General features: G+C 41.7%; 1 protein-coding gene across 1 annotated transcript in view; it reads left to right on the forward strand.

Moving 5' to 3' along the window:
• Nucleotides 1-14,410, forward strand: part of LOC124863604 (carbonic anhydrase-related protein 10-like) — a 299,030-nt gene extending 284,620 nt beyond the window's left edge. The window contains exon 9 of the mRNA XM_047358056.1: nucleotides 13,671-14,410. Coding sequence (XP_047214012.1) covers nucleotides 13,671-13,693 — 23 coding nt within the window. The 3' untranslated portion in view covers nucleotides 13,694-14,410. The remainder of the gene's footprint in view (nucleotides 1-13,670) is intronic.
• The last annotated feature ends 2,161 nt before the right edge of the window (nucleotides 14,411-16,571 follow it).

Genomic DNA, 16,571 nt, shown 5'->3' on the forward strand with positions numbered 1-16,571 from the left:
CATACAGTATTTTAATTAAAGTATAAAAGAATAAATTATTACAGGTCCCGGAAAGACTCTTAAATGTTTCCCTTATGAAGAAAGGTGTACAGTTTCCGAAGTTTTTGGCTATTTTGTTGGTCAAGAAAATGTCTTTGTCCAATACCAGCAACACAAACGAGTGTTGTTGTATTTGGCCAAGTTTAATTAATGGGTGTCCCTGAGTCAGTTTATGAGTAAAAAGTCACAATGGTGTTTTTGGCCCTATTTACTATGATAATAAAATGAAAGCAAAAACTTCACTTATAAAAGCATAACACTACACTGTACCTAGCATTTTCCATTTGAGGTGTCATGGCGGCTCTAGCTGCTTTGACCCACATCCAGAATACACTCATGAGACAGGGGAAAAGTTAACAAGTTTATTGAAAGAATATTAAATGTAGATCTGCAGGAACCAGGAACTTGTCACTGTGTGGAAGGAGGGGAGTAAATGGTGAGTCGAAGTATTGCTCCAGAAAGTGAATAATTTTTAATGTAAATAAATGAAGCTGCTTACGGAATGGCTTGAGATGATTGTCCGGGGGGGAATTACTGCTGAGGTCCAGGAGTTTTGGCAGGAGATGGAATTCTGTCTGGAGGTAAGTGATCTTGTTTTGTGGATGAATTAATTATGGAACTAACTGGTTTCTTTCTTTTGTTGAAGGTTTGCCCACTAGAGTGCCTCGGTGGGCCCAAGTCCGATCCAGGAGGACTGGTGAGTACCAGTAGATGGTGATTCGATCCAGGTAAGTTGTCTCTCTTGCATGGGGGGTGAACTTGGCACCTGGTGGATGTTCTTGGAGAGGGAGCACGGTGGAGGGTGAGCAAGGTCTGTTCATAGGAGAGCCAGAGGAGCCTTGTAATCAGAGACAGCCAACTGGAAATTGCATACGAGGACAATCCTCTTGAGAAGTGTAAGTCAGAACTTCTGCTTGATGGCAGAACTGGATACTGGGTACAGGACCACAAAGTAACCTGGGAGGAGGACACAAGAAAGTAAGTTCTGGAAATTACTTTCACAAAGGAGAGTTAAGAATCGGCTGGCTAGAGTTACCACTGAAGGTCAAAACTCAGGCACTGGAGTGTTGGCTGTCTGGAGTATTTAAGCTCCTCAGCAGATGATTAATGATAGAGAACAACTGTGGCTCAGTTCCTCTTAGCTCCTGGCACCATCTAGTGACTGAAGAAGGTCCAAAGAAGCTTTGAATGGGGAGAATCCAGTAGCTGCAGACGTGTGAGTTATGGGCATATTCAATCCAGGGAGAAACTGGCTCCAGATAGTGGGGCTGGTTGAGGTGAGGCATTTCAAAGTGGATTCGAGCTCTCGGCTCATTCTTTCGGTCTGGCCATTTGACTGTGGATGATATCCAGAGGTTAAAGAAACCTTATCCCCTAAGGCAGAACAGAACTGTCGCCAAACCTGTGCGATGAATTGTGGCCCCAGATCGGACGGGATTTCCTGTAATATCCCATGTAGTCGGAAAACATGTTTGACCAACAAGAGTAGAGCAGTCTGGAGGGCTGAAGGTAGTTTTCTAAGGGGGATAAGGTGACAGGTCTTAGAAAAACGGTCAATGATGGTAAGAATGGTGGTCATACCTTTAGAATTAGATAGCCCAGTGACGAGTCGAGAGCGATTTGTGACCAGGGACGTCACAAAAAGCAATTACCCTGCCCCTCTCGGATACTATTTGGCCAAACTTATCAAATCAAAATGACACTGATGTCCTTGCTGTATGTCTTGATTAGGTGAATCAGTGATTTAATGTCTCACTCATTCTTGGCATACAGCATGATGTCATCATGCCATGATGCAGTCCGACTCTTAATACATAGACTATTTTTTCGATGTCTTGTGCTATAATGTGTAATTGCTCTGGGAGACAGCTGTGGTCACTCTTCAGCTGCTCCAACCATGTGCTACTGGTGTTATGTGATTCCTGATTCTCTCATATGGTTCTCCAGTATTATTCAGTTTTATGTTATTACCCTACCACAGAGGGCACAGATGACGGTGCAATGAAGAATTTCCTGTTGATTTTAATTGCCTTTGCTTCATGATTTGATCTCTTCAGGTTAGTAGCCAGAGCAATAAGGGAGAGCTTCTGGTGTGGACACAGGCAATCTTTCTTCACTGCACCTTTTTGTTTTTCTGATAGCTGGCTAGTTTCTCTCCTTGTTGCCTTGATCTTGGGTCTTAGGCAGACAATGCTCCTCGTGGCTTGTGTTCTGCAATTTATTACCAAGTATCTCAGGGATCAATAATGCTGCAGCATATACCAGCTTTGTGGTCTCTGTGATGTTCTCAGTAGGTATTGTGCATATTGCACAATTGTGCATAGTGCTTGTCACACCTACCAGGAGATTTTCACAGGATACTTTATTACTTAGCCTTGGCTAAAATACCTTTAAATAGAAATGTATAAATTTCACAATTTATTATTCTGTAATAAAATTACAAATTTCTTCAAATGACTTGTTTAAGACTCAAAACTAAACTTGGACTTTAGACTTGCATGTCTTGACTTCTAACTTGACTTGGGATGCTTACATCTTTACCTGCAAAACATTGATTTGTTCCCACCTCTGGTGACAATTCCCTTAAACACTGAACTGAATGGAGACAGGGTTAAGAGTATCTTTTATAGGGAGAGAACATTAAGTTATTGGCAGTAACAGCTCAGCCGATGGGCCCCTTGAGGAATGTGGCACATCTGAATTCAAAAATTAATCAGAAACAACAATGTTTACCTATACATGATACAAATTCCTCCAATATCATATCTTTCAAGCATATTTATCATCAGTCCATGGCCTACAGTGTCAAACACTTAAGCCACAGTAAAGATTTTAACTCACTTAGACTAAGACAGTAATAAAATACGAAAACCTTTAGTTAGAATAATAAGTAAAATCTGATTGTGTTGTTTGATATAGCAGTGTACACAATATCTCGTGTTTACATGGTGATGACATGGTAGAGGCCTTATAAAAAGCCATTGTCACAATGGCAAACCAGGTGACTCTAGTGCGAGCAACAATTACGGAGGCAGAGTTTAAGTTAAACTGCTTTATTGATAAACAAAAAATTCAACGGGGTCAGAGAATACGGGTTGTGTTGGTAGGTGCACTGAAAGGAAGAGAGATAAGTGAGTATGGGCAGCTGTAGGTAATGTGCGACTAGAAATATTTGAGGACAAGTCTTACTGTTAGGAATAAGTAAAGTTCCCAGGGGAAGGTGAGTACTACCATGGAGACTGAGTTTGACAGGTGAGGCTGTCTCTGGGGAAGAGCTTACTATCAGTCAATGACTTCTGGGAGAACACAGCTCCAACCCTTGTGTTGGAGCTGTGTTCCAGGACGAACTGGACTTTGGGATCCAGGTGAATCATTATGGGAGCAGAGGCGAACTTCTCCTTTGATGTATGGAAGGCCTTCTTTGGCTTCTGGAGTCCAGAAAAAGGTCCTCTGGTGGTAGTGAGCGCTGTAAGAGGTGAGGCAGTAATACTGAAGTCTCTGATGAACCTACCATAGAAGATTGCGAAACTGAAAAAACATTGGAGCTGTCTTCTGGTAGTAGGTGTTGGCCATTCCACGATGGCCTGGACCTTGCTAGGATCTGCCTTCGCCTGTCCACCCTCCAAAACAAAGCCAAGAAACGCCATGGAGGTTAAATAAAATTCACAACAGCACAACAGAGAAGATGAGGATGTCCTCAAGGTACATGAAAACAAAGATGCTTATGAAGTGTCTGAGGACATCTATGACCAAGGCCTGAAAAACTGCAGGAGCATTAGTGAGTCCGAAGGGCATGACCAAAAATTCAAAATGATATATTGGAGTGTTGAAGGCTGTTTTCCCTTAGTCCCACTCCCGAATAAGTACTAGGTGGTTTGTTTGCAAAGATATAGTTTTGTAAAGATGGTGGCTCTGTGAACCGATTCGAATGCTGAGGCTAACAAAGTAAGAGAATACTTAGTTTTGATAGTTATATGATTTAATCCTCTGTAATCGATGCTGGGTCTTAAGGTTTTATCTTTCTTTTCAACAAAGAAGAATCCTGCACCAACAGGAGAGGAATATGGTTTGTTTCACAGTTTCCCAGATTTTACTCATCAACAGAATATTATATATATATATATTTATATATATATAGATATATATAAATATATATATCTACCACCGAGGTGGTTAAAAAGCTCCGCGGTGGCAAGGCTTCGGGGGTGGATGAGATCCGCTCTGAGTACCTCAAATCTCTGGATGTTGTTGGGCTGTCATGGTTGACACGCCTCTTCAACATTGCGTGGCGGTCGGGGACAGTGCCTCTGGACTGGCAGACTGGGGTGGTGGTCCCCCTTTATAAGAAGGGGGACCGGAGGGTGTGTTCCAACTACAGGGGGATCACACTCCTCAACCTCCCTGGTAAGGCCTACGCCAGGGTATTAGAGAGGAGAGTCCGACCGATAGTCGAACCTTGGCTTCAGGAGGAACAGTGTGGTTTTCGTCCCAGCCGTGGAACACTGGACCAGCTCTATACCCTCTACAGGGTGCTCGAGGGTTCATGGGAGTTTGCCCAACCGGTTCACATGTGTTTTGTGGACCTGGAGAAGGCATTTGACTTTGTCCCTCGTGATGCCCTGTGGGGGTGCTCCAGGAGATTGGAATTGGGGGCCCTTTATTAGGGGCCATCCGGTCCCTGTACGAGCGGAGCAGGAGTTTGGTCCGCATTGCCGGCACTAAGTCTGACCTGTTCCCGGTGCATGTTGGGCTCCGGCAGGGCTTCCCTTTGTCACCGGTCCTGTTCATAACTTTTATAGACAGGAGGGGGTCTGGTTTGGGGACCAGTGGATTTCGTCTCTTCTTTTTGCAGATGACGTGGTCCTGTTGGCCCCCTCTAGCCAAGACCTACAGCATGCGCTGTGGCGGTTCGCAGCCGAGTGTGAAGCGGCTGGGATGAAGATTAGCTCCTCCAAGTCCGAGGCCATGGTACTCGACCGGAAAAGGGTGGCTTGTCCTCTTCAGGTTGGAGGGGAGTTCCTGCCTCAAGTGGAGGAGTTTAAGTATCTGGAGGTCTTGCTCACGAGTGGGGGAAAAATTGAGCGGGAGATCGACAGACGGATCGGTGCGGCTGCCGCAGTAATGGGGGCGCTGTGCCGGTCCGTTGTGGTGAAGAGAGAGCTGAGCCAAAAAGCAAAGCTCTCAATTTACCGGTCGATCTACGTTCCTACCCTCACCTATGGCCATGAACTTTGGGTCATGACCAAAAGAACGAGATCCCGGATACAAGCGGCTGAAATGAACTTCCTCCGTAGGGTGGCCTGGCACTCCCTTAGAGATAGGGTGAGGAGCTCGGCCATCCGGGAGGGGCTCGGACTAGAGCTGCTGCTCCTCCACATCGAGAGGACCCAGTTAAGGTGTCTCGGGCATCTATACCGGATGCCTCCTGGACGCCTTCCTCGGGAGGTATTCCAGGCACGTTCACGAGTACGATATATATATATATATATATATATATATATATATATATATATATATATATATATATATATATATATATAGATAGATAGATAGATAGATAGATAGATTTTATTTCAGTTTTATTTATATAGCGCCAATTCACAATACATGACATTTACGAACTGTTAGGAATTATTTGGTCAACTCAGAGGTAAGGAACGACACAGAGTCAGATGTACTTGCAGCAAGGGTAGCTCACACTTTGCACTCTGTGCTTTTTCATCTTTTTCTTATGTTTTTTTATTTTTCTCATCTCCATCCATCAACTGTTTTACTTGAAACTATTTAAACGATTTAACTTATTTACACTCAAACTTCCACTCTGTGAAAAACCAAACTTATCTTCCCAAGTTAATCTGGGCAAAAGAAAACAGGACCAATAGAATCTTGCTAAGATTCTTCCAAAAATGTTTAGTCCTCCAAACACACAACAGCATTCACACAGTTAGTATTTTAACATATTTATGTCCCTTCAGCAATATGTATGGTCGACCTAGCTTAGTTTATGAGCTCTCTTATTATTCAACATTTCATTTCATTTCCTTCCGGCAAAATGTTACCAACCAAATTATCCAGTTCACTTTACGCTGGAACCACCTAGTTGTTTTTAATCTCCTTGCGGCGAGATCCTACCTAAATTTATCACTATTTCTTTGCGGCGAAATAAAACCTTCCCAATGCAGTGTCCTTAACCGGCGACACACTACCAAACGACTTCTAAGTACTTTTCTTCTTTTATTTCTATAGCGCTTACTCTTATCTTATGTACTGTATTTTAAAACCGTCTCACCTCTGAGTTGACTTTCAGGTGACTCTGTCGGATCTCCCGGAGCCGCCCGGCATCGAGCAAGACAATAATCCACCGGCCAGATGCGAACGTCACACACCGGGACTTTCAGCCACCAGGCCTAGGTGCGGCTGTGCGGCAGCGCTTAACTCAACGTCAGGCTGTCTCCGGAGATCAGCCAGTCACTGCAAGAAAAATAAGATCAGTTTAGTTCTTATAATATCCGGCTCGAACGACCAAATTAATGTTAGGTATTACTTAGTAAACTCAGAGGTAAGGAACGACACAGAGTCAGATGTACTTGCAGCAAGGGTAGCTCACACTTTGCAGTGCAAATCTACAAAGCATTAGCACCCCTCTATCTTTATTTATAACATGCTGGTTCACACATAGTTCAGTGTGTGTGTGTGTGTGTGTGTGTGTGTGTGTGTGTGTGTGTGTGTGTGTGTGTGTGTGTGTGAAAGGTTAGGGTTCATGTGTCTTGATTTTAAGCAGAGAGAAAGGAGTGACGATTGGTGCCTGTCCCTAGATGTTGCTGATAATAGCATAACTCACCCTTCTCTCTTATCTCTTTGTCTATGGCATGTGGGGGAAGAAAGCACTTAGAGCAGACACAAGTGATAAACAATATAAAAGTATTAAAAATCCTAACACGAACTCACAAACTTGATTCAGTCAAATCATGCAGATCTCAAGTCAGGTACTTACATTACAATTAGTCCCCCTTTAGCCCCCTTTTATCACAAATAAGTCATGAGTAAAATACATGTAAAAGAAAACACTCTGTGTGAGCACAAACCCACAGGACGGAAAGCAGTTTTAATTGTGGGAAACACTCACACGGTCCCTCCACCCCTAGGCGACCACCAATCATGGCAGAGTAAAACAATATAATAAAACAAAGAAAACAAAATGTAATAAAAGTAAAAGAATTAAAACAAGCCTTGTTCATATCATCATTGCACTTTTTCTCATTTCACTTAACAGCAACTTCTTTCGATTTTCTGCTATAAGGTCACTTTATGAAGTACAATTATGAATACACTTGGGCATGGAAGATATATTCATTTACAACATGTCATCATAGTCATCTGTTTTTGGGTCCAGTGTGGTGTCAACATTTACACACAGTATTTAAAGAGTATATGGGTGTTATCTCAACTTAAAAGAGTTTGTGCTTTATGACCCTAGACCCTCCTCGGTCAGGGGTAACAGACCATCTGCTGGTTCCTGAGACATCACCCAAAAGGAATGGGTTTTTAGCCATTAAACGTCTAATACTGGTTTTACAGCTTCCTCCTCTAATACAGATGTTCTGAAGAAAGAGAGGTAACCTAAAGGTCATACATTTTGGAACACCTTAGAGCACTTAATACAAGAATTTACATTACAACTCCTTTCTTCTGGTACTTCAAAACAAATTATAACAATGGCGGAAATAAACACATTTCAAATTTGTAATAATACCATAAAGTTAGATAAAAGCATCGAAGATTTCCTCCTCAGAGTCAGTTTCGCTGGGAGAAAAGAATTTGGCTGACCCTTGCTGTCCAGGCAAAGGAGCCTAGTAGCCACCAAATGTTAAGAAATTAAGAAGAATAAACATCATGGCGCATGTTTGACTGTCTCTCTGTTGCAGACGTCACCAGTCCATCATCCAGACAAAGGTTATGTGCAAATGTGTAGAGGTCTTCCCTGGATGTTTCCTATGTGTCTCTCACTGTGATGTGTGTGCAGTGAGGCAAATGACCTTATGATTTCTAATTTTCAGGCAATGCGATGGCCTTAAGTAGATTCTAAAATAACGTTGCACTGCCCAAGGGATTATTGTGCCCTTGTAAGAACAGTGTTCTTCAACCACCTGTTCAATCACTCGCCAGTGATCAGCTTACAGTTCTTTGTCTTGTGGTGGTCCGCTGTCCTCACACCTTTCAAGCCATGGATGATCCAGTTGGAAGATGACTTGTGTCCTGGAAGCCAGATGAAGCTGGAGGAGCTGGAGCTTTCCTGCAGCTTTCCTGGGTGTCTAGTAGGATCTGATATGGGCCATTCCAGCGCCTGGACGTCCAGTGTTTTCTCCTAGATTCTCTGATCAGAATCCAGTCGCCAGGAATAAAGGACTGGAGGGTGGAAGTGGCTGTTTCTGGTAATGCAGCCTTCACCGTCTGTGAAACTTGAGAAAACACAGTGGACAGGTTTTGACAGTAAAACAACATCCTATCTTCACAGAAAAAAAAAATTTATCTTGGCAATATCTCAATGTTACTTTATTCTCACATTCCCCCCTTCTGGCGCAGGGTCCAACCCATGCGACAATCCAGCAAAAGGTTTGAACAAGAATGTTCCAGTACCCAAGATCACATTACATAGAACCAAAGAAATGAATTCTGACATAACTATGTGTCACTATGAATTTAATGAAAGCAACATAAATAAAATCCAAATGTTTTTAACTGTAACTCAGTTCCATTAACAACAAAACACAAACTTTAGTTATTCAGTTAAAACTCAGGAAGGGAGGTGCTGAGCGTTACCATGACGGCAAAGGCATGAACCAACCTGGTAGGTGGGCGGAGTCAGGCAGAACTAACCTTTGATGGGCAGCCTATGGGCGGACCCACAGTTTCTCCATTCCAACACATTTAAATGAACCTTAAACTGCAAAACTGTTAACATGCACCTACCTCAGAAACAAGCTGCTTCTTAACTCTCCTGTAAACTCAAAGTTTTAATCAATCTGGGATTTAGAAACATTATTCTAAACATGGATTATTGTTTTATGCAACATATAAACAAACATTCATTCCAACAAAACAAAGACAAAACATCAAAGACAGACAAATGTCCAAATTTGAAGCTTCAAGAATTCAAAGAAATTCTTAACAATCTCTTTTCAGAATATGTTTTCTCAGCCATATCTTTTAATGCTATAATTGATCCATTTTGTTATGACAATCTTCAGGATCCTTTTTAAGATAAGTGCACATAGTCCAAAGAGATCTCAAAGTATTTAGAAGCACAGCAACAGTTTTCTCTTAAATGAATCCAAATTCACTGATGCTGAAACCTTTTGCCAATTCTTTGTACTGTAACTCTGTAATAATAACTACAATCCTGAGAGTTATTGTTATAATTCTCTATTTGTTTTGCTCAATTTTGATCGCAGCTGCATTCAAGAATTTCTCTGCTCAGGTTAAATGCAAAGAAGTATTTTAAGTCAGCGTTGACATTTTTATGGTATACCCAAACAAAACAAAAACTGCTGTGTTTGACTTAATCAGAAATTAAGATAAGAAGCTTGACTCCAAACTGGACTTTGTTCCACATAGCGTTTCAAAGGGAGAACAATCATAATTTTCCTTAATTTGACTATTTAAATTTTGAGAGTTGGGGAGAAAATTATTACTGGTGGAAACTCACACTGTGATTTGCAGCAGCAGGCAGACAGGCAGGCAGACAGGCAGGCAGGCTCTCTCTCTTTCAGGCCATGCTGGAGAAGCGTCTCTGGTGGAGTAGCCATGAGAACGGCAGGTTTCTAAAGTCCAGACTCAAAAACGCAGATGTTGCACTCAAATCCCATACATGTGTGTATGTGTGTGTGAGAGAGGCAGATGAGAAGTTTAGTATAGGTTCGGATTTTGCACACAGAAATATTATCAGTCAGTCAGTCAGTTGTCCACCATAACATGCACTATAGTCCTTTCTTTTCCGAGTGATCGCAATATTTAAGACAAACGAAACTTCCTGCAGGAAAGTTCAACTCTTTAACACCTTAATTGATTCACTCTGTGCTTTTTAATCTTTTTCTTATGTTTTTTTATTTTTCTCATCTCCATCCATCAACTGTTTTACTTGAAACTATCTAAACTATTTAACTTATTTACACTCAAACTTCCACTCTGTGAAAAACCAAACTTATCTTCCCAAGTTAATCTGGGCAAAAGAAAACAGGACCAATAGAATCTTGCTAAGATTCTTCCAAAAATGTTTAGTCCTCCAAACACACAACAGTATTCACACAGTTAGTATTTTAACATATTTATTTATGTCCCTTCAGCAATATGTATGGTCGACCTAGCTTAGTTTATGAGCTCTCTTATTATTCAACATTTCATTTCATTTCCTTCCGGCAAAATGTTACCAACCAAATTATCCAGTTCACTTTACGCTGGAACCACCTAGTTGTTTTTAATCTCCTTGCGGCGAGATCTTACCTAAATTTATCACTATTTCTTTGCGGCGAAATAAAACCTTCCCAATGCAGTGTCCTTAACCGGCGACACACTGCGCCGGTTAAGGCGACTTTCAGGTGACTCTGTCGGATCTCCCGGAGCCGCCCGGCATCGAGCAAGACAATAATCCACCGGCCAGATGCGAATGTCACACACCGGGACTTTCAGCCACCAGGCCTAGGTGCGGGTGTGCGGCAGCGCTTAACTCAACGTCAGGCTGTCTCCGGAGATCCGCCAGTCACTGCAAGAAAAATAAGATCAGTTTAGTTCTTATAATATCCGGCTCGAAGGACCAAATTAATGTTAGGTATTACTTAGTAAACTCAGAGGTAAGGAACGACACAGAGTCAGATGTACTTGCAGCAAGGGTAGCTCACACTTTGCAGTGCAAATCTACAAAGCATTAGCACCCCTCTATCTTTATTTATAACATGCTGGTTCACACATAGTTCAGTGTGTGTGTGTGTGTGTGTGTGTGTGTGTGTGTGTGTGTGTGTGTGTGTGTGTGTGTGTGAAAGGTTAGGGTTCATGTGTCTTGATTTTAAGCAGAGAGAAAGGAGTGACGATTGGTGCCTGTCCCTAGATGTTGCTGATAATAGCATAACTCACCCTTCTCTCTTATCTCTTTGTCTATGGCATGTGGGGGAAGAAAGCACTTAGAGCAGACACAAGTGATAAACAATATAAAAGTATTAAAAATCCTAACACGAACTCACAAACTTGATTCAGTCAAATCATGCAGATCTCAAGTCAGGTACTTACATTACAATTAGTCCTAACTAACAAACAGTACAGTCGGATTCAGTTTATTATTCAAATTGGTTAAAAGATTTTTTATCTTAGAAGACCCTCAGGTTTTGGCCATCAAGTCAGTGACTTGCAGCATTCACTCCTCCTGGATGACCAAGTGAACAGTCACTTGCATTGACTTTGCAATAATCCCTCATACTGAGCATGCATGTAGCAACAGTGGAGAAGAAAACTCCCTTTTAAAAGGAGGAAACCTCCAGCAGAACCAGGCTCAGTGTGAACAGCCATCTGCCACAACCAACTGGGGATTTGACAGTACAGAGCAGAGACACAAAAAGAACACAGAAACACTGATCCAGGAGCACTTTCTATTGGAAAGAAATGTAATACATTAATGGTAGTAGCTCCTTCAGTGGCTTCATCTAGGAGAGAAAGACAGCTGAGCAATATACAGGCGTTGGACAATGAAACTGAAACACCTGAAACACCTGTCATTTTAGTGTGGGAGGTTTCATGGCTAAATTGGACCAGCCTGGTAGCCAGTCTTCATTGATTGCACATTGCACCAGTAAGAGCAGAGTGTGAAGGTTCAATTAGCAGGGTAAGAGCACAGTTTTGCTCAAAATATTAAAATGCACACAACATTATGGGTGACATACCAGAGTTCAAAAGAGGACAAATTGTTGGTGCACGTCTTGCTGGCGCATCTGTGACCAAGACAGCAAGTCTTTGTGATGTATCAAGAGCCAGTATCCAGGGTAATGTCAGCATACCACCAAGAAGGACGAACCACATCCAACAGGATTAACTGTGGACGCAAGAGGAAGCTGTCTGAAAGGGATGTTCAGGTGCTAACCTGGATTGTATCCAAAAAACATAAAACCACGGCTGCCCAAATCACGGCAGAATTAAATGTGCACCTCAACTCTCCTGTTTCCACCAGAACTGTCCGTCGGGAGCTCCACAGGGTCAATATACACGGACGGGCTGCTATAGCCAAACCTTTGGTCAATCATGCCAATGCCAAACGTCAGTTTCAATGGTGCAAGGAGCGCAAATCTTGGGCTGTGGACAATGTGAAACATGTATTGTTCTCTGATGAGTCCACCTTTACTGTTTTCCCCACATCCTGGAGAGTTACGGTGTGGAGAAGCCCCAAAGAAGCGTACCACCCAGACTGTTGCATGCCCAGAGTGAAGCATGGGGGTGGATCAGTGATGGTTTGGGCTGCCATATCATGGCATTCCCTTGGCCCAATACTTGTGCTAGATGGGCGCGTCACTGCCAAGGACTACCGAACCATTCTTGAGGACCATGTGCATCCAATGGTTCAAACATTGTATCCTGAAGGTGGTGCCGTGTATCAGGATGATAATGCACCAATACACACAGCAAGACTGGTGAAAGATTGGTTTGATGAACATGAAAGTGAAGTTGAACATCTCCCATGGCCTGCACAGTCACCAGATCTAAATATTATTGAGCCACTTTGGAGTGTTTTGGAGGAGCGAGTCAGGAAACGTTTTCCTCCACCAGTATCACGTAGTGACCTGGTCACTATCCTGCAAGAAGAATGGCTTAAAATCCCTCTGACCACTGTGCAGGACTTGTATATGTCATTCCCAAGACGAATTGACGCTGTATTGGCCGCAAAGGAGGCCCTACACCATACTAATAAATTATTGTGGTCTAAAACCAGATGTTTCAGTTTCACTGTCCAACCCCTGTATATCAATGATTTACATATAAATAATGATTGGCACACACACACACATACATACAGATTGTTCCTCATCCCTATATTTATCCCTCTAAAAATCCCTCTAAAATGTTTTCCATATTGTGGTTGTAGAAACCTAAGTCCTTATGTGTGCACACAAACTTGGCTAACTTGATATTTACTCTGATTCTGAATCAAACTCAAAACTAACTAGTTTAAATTGCTGTAAAACTAGCATTTGTGCAAAACTCATTTGGAGATTTGTTTTGTGAACATTAAAGCCAACAATGTTACTGAAAAGTACACAGTACTAATGAATGTAAGATGTATTAAGTGGCAACCACAGCTCAGTATAAAGTATATCTGTGTATCTGTATATAAGGTTTCTCCAAAAAAAATATGCAATAGCTATCAGAGGATGCATTTGATCCACAGATGCTGGCTTGCCTTCATCCTCAAACGTTTGCGGCGGCATGTTGTCAACAATTGATCATAACCCAGCCTCTTCATGTCTTGTTTCCTTTCTTATGAATGTATTCTTTTTTGTGTTTTTGTCTTTGAAGTTGCTTTTTCAGTTTTATTCCAAACATCAGATTCTCTCTGTAATCATTTATTTTCTTCTCTGCTGTTTTCCATTACCCAGTCAACCAGTGGCTCCTGAAGTAAGAGCTGAGGAAGTGGATCCACAACCAGTGCAGCACCCCGTGGCAAAGGGCAGCAATGCTTCCTGTCTACTTCACTGTTCAAGCTGAATAAACTGCAGATGAAATGAATCAAACACTCAACTGCAATTCACTTAAGACAGCTTTACCAAACTAACATCAGCTAAACTAAGCTAACTGAACTCCAAACCAAATTCTGTGCAGGCCTCCTACACAACCACAATGTAATACAGCTCAGTATGGCCAGCACAGCAATGGTGCAGTTCAGCCCAAAGGGTTAAAAATATCATAAGGCTGCTGATGTCAGCACTGTATAGGTTTTTATTTGTTGCTTAAACTTGCAAATAATTATTTTCAGCCTGGTTTTCAGATGGATGGATGTCATATAAAGACAGGATTATTGATGCCATCCCTCCAATCCGGGCTTCAGAGTGAAATAATTAAAACTTTCATTCGCTCCCCTGGAAGAGTTTACATTTCCACTGAAGGCCTGTATGCCTGGCAATAAAGATAACTCTGCTGTGGTGTGTGAAGAATACCCTGCTCATCATATGAAATAAAAAGGAGAAAATGTCATTTTCTCAGAGTGTCAATTTCACATGCACCTCATTATGTTAATGTTATGTTGTATACCAAAACTGAAAAAAATTGCTTTAGACTTTGAAATGTAGTGATTGAAGTTTCTTGTGTAATTAAAAATAATTTTACAAGATTGAAATTATGTTTTAAAGGCTTGATGAATGTTTTGTGGTTAACAGATCTGTGTCATTTATAAGTGGCCTCATCTTTTTCATTGTCTTTTTTCATAACCACAGTACCTATAATTCAAAACCTGATGCTCATCCAGTCACAGCAAAACAAAGGCGCAGTCTCCATCAAATCAACAGACTTTATTGGGGTCATAAAGAAAATTATCTATCAGGCTGAAAGTTTATTCAAGTCTAACCTGGAGTGTACAAAAACATTCTTCATTGTTCAGGGGTTATTTATTTATTAAATTAAGATAAAACCAAAATGGATAACGTGTGAGTCAAATACTATGTTACTTAGCAGCCTGTAGAAGCACCCCCTGCACACCAAGAGTTCTGACTAGCTGTTTTATGTCTCAGTTTATCAACCTATCACATTCTTGAGAAGGAATTCTGGCCAGCTAAACATAGCTCCACTTCTTGAATCAACTGTTTCATCTGAGCTTCAGCTGTCAGGCAGATTGCTTCAGTTTTGTTTCTACAATACTTTAGTATACAGAGAGGTTCATAGTTGATTCAATGACTGTAAGGTTCCCAGGTCCAGTAACTGCAGAACAAGCTAAAATCATCAGTAAGACTTGTCCTTGCCTGCTGGATTGTTGGAATGGGAAGTGTTTGTGCTGTATATGTTTTTTTTCCAAACATGGTGCTGTACATTATGGTCAAACATCTAGACTGTGGTCTCATCTGTCCAAAGGAGATTCCTTCAGAAGTCATGGGATTCATTCAGATACAGCTCTGTTCAGCTATGTACAAACGTAAAATTAAAAGGTCTATTTTCCAGAGACTGGTTTCTGGTTCTGCTAGCAAGAGGATGGCTGCCTAATTATCTCTGAAGGTGTTCTATAAAAATCCCTCTAAATTATGCTTTCTACTAATTTCAATGAATATGGCTACTCCTCAGAGCTAAACCCTCAGGGCAAAGGCACACCCGATAACAGCCTGCAATACATCTTTGACAAAGAGGTAACAGTATGCAGCTGGTGGACATTAAACAAGAAATACAAGCGAATGACAGATTGGACAAAGTGGAGGGAAGAAAAGAGGAAACGAAGATGTACTATAAGCAACATTCAGCTGATTAAAAAGCCTAGCCCAACCCCAAGCTAAGCTGAAAGCTAGACTTATAAATTAGGAGGGCCGTGTACATAGACAGAACCTGCAGGGTTATGGGATTCTCAAAGATAAGGAAGTAATGGATGGGGCTCTCTTTCTGGATCATCTGTTTAAAAAAGCTCTTGGCCTTCTGGTCCACCAGGATTTGGGAATTGAATGGGCACATTGAGCTCTAACTCTAAAGCCAGACAGTGCTCAGGGGAAGCCCCGATCTATTAAGATACAGTTTGGAAGCTACTGTAAAAAAGAGGAAGTTCTCAGGAAAGCATGGCATAAAAAAAAGAAGTATTCTGTGATGAAACACGTTTCTTTGTTTATTTGATGGTGCCCGTCTATTAGGATGCAACAGAAGCGACAAGAGATATGGCTCCTCATGGGCTTTCCATCACAGTCATAAACTCAGATCATGAGGAGATTCAGTTCTTGTCTTTGTGGTAGAGGGGGAGATGAGAACAATACACAGAAAAGCCATTACGGATGATTCAAGAAAAAGTTTCAGGGATTCAGAAGACTATGTACAACAGACAACTCCACAAAGTCAGTTAATTTTCACCAGAGGGACCAATTGAACCACTATAGCAATTGTTACTATGTCTAATTTATTTGTGACTAAACAAAGAAAAAAACCTATTTCTCTAGCCTTGCCAAATTGTTTTTTCAAATAAAAATGTTAAACACCCTGACAATCCTCTTGAAAACCTAGGAGGAGAATCAGATTGTACTAATCAACATCTTGACTACAACTGCGGCAAATTTGGACTGAATCAATTGAAGCATATTTGTTCCGCAAAATAGACAATGTGCTACATAAGCAGGAAATGGCCATTTATATATATATATATATATATATACTCGTACTCGTACTCGTCGTCTTCCGCTTTATCCGGGACCGGGTCGCAGGGGGCAGCAGACTCAACAGAGACGCCCAGACGTCCCTCTCTCCAGACACCTGCTCCAGTTCCTCCAGGGGGAGCCCAAGGCGTTCCCAGGCCAGCCGAGAGACATAGTCCCTCCAGC

This window comes from Girardinichthys multiradiatus, chromosome X (assembly GCF_021462225.1).
Source record: "Girardinichthys multiradiatus isolate DD_20200921_A chromosome X, DD_fGirMul_XY1, whole genome shotgun sequence".
In the NCBI taxonomy this organism is placed as follows: Eukaryota; Metazoa; Chordata; class Actinopteri; order Cyprinodontiformes; family Goodeidae; genus Girardinichthys; species Girardinichthys multiradiatus.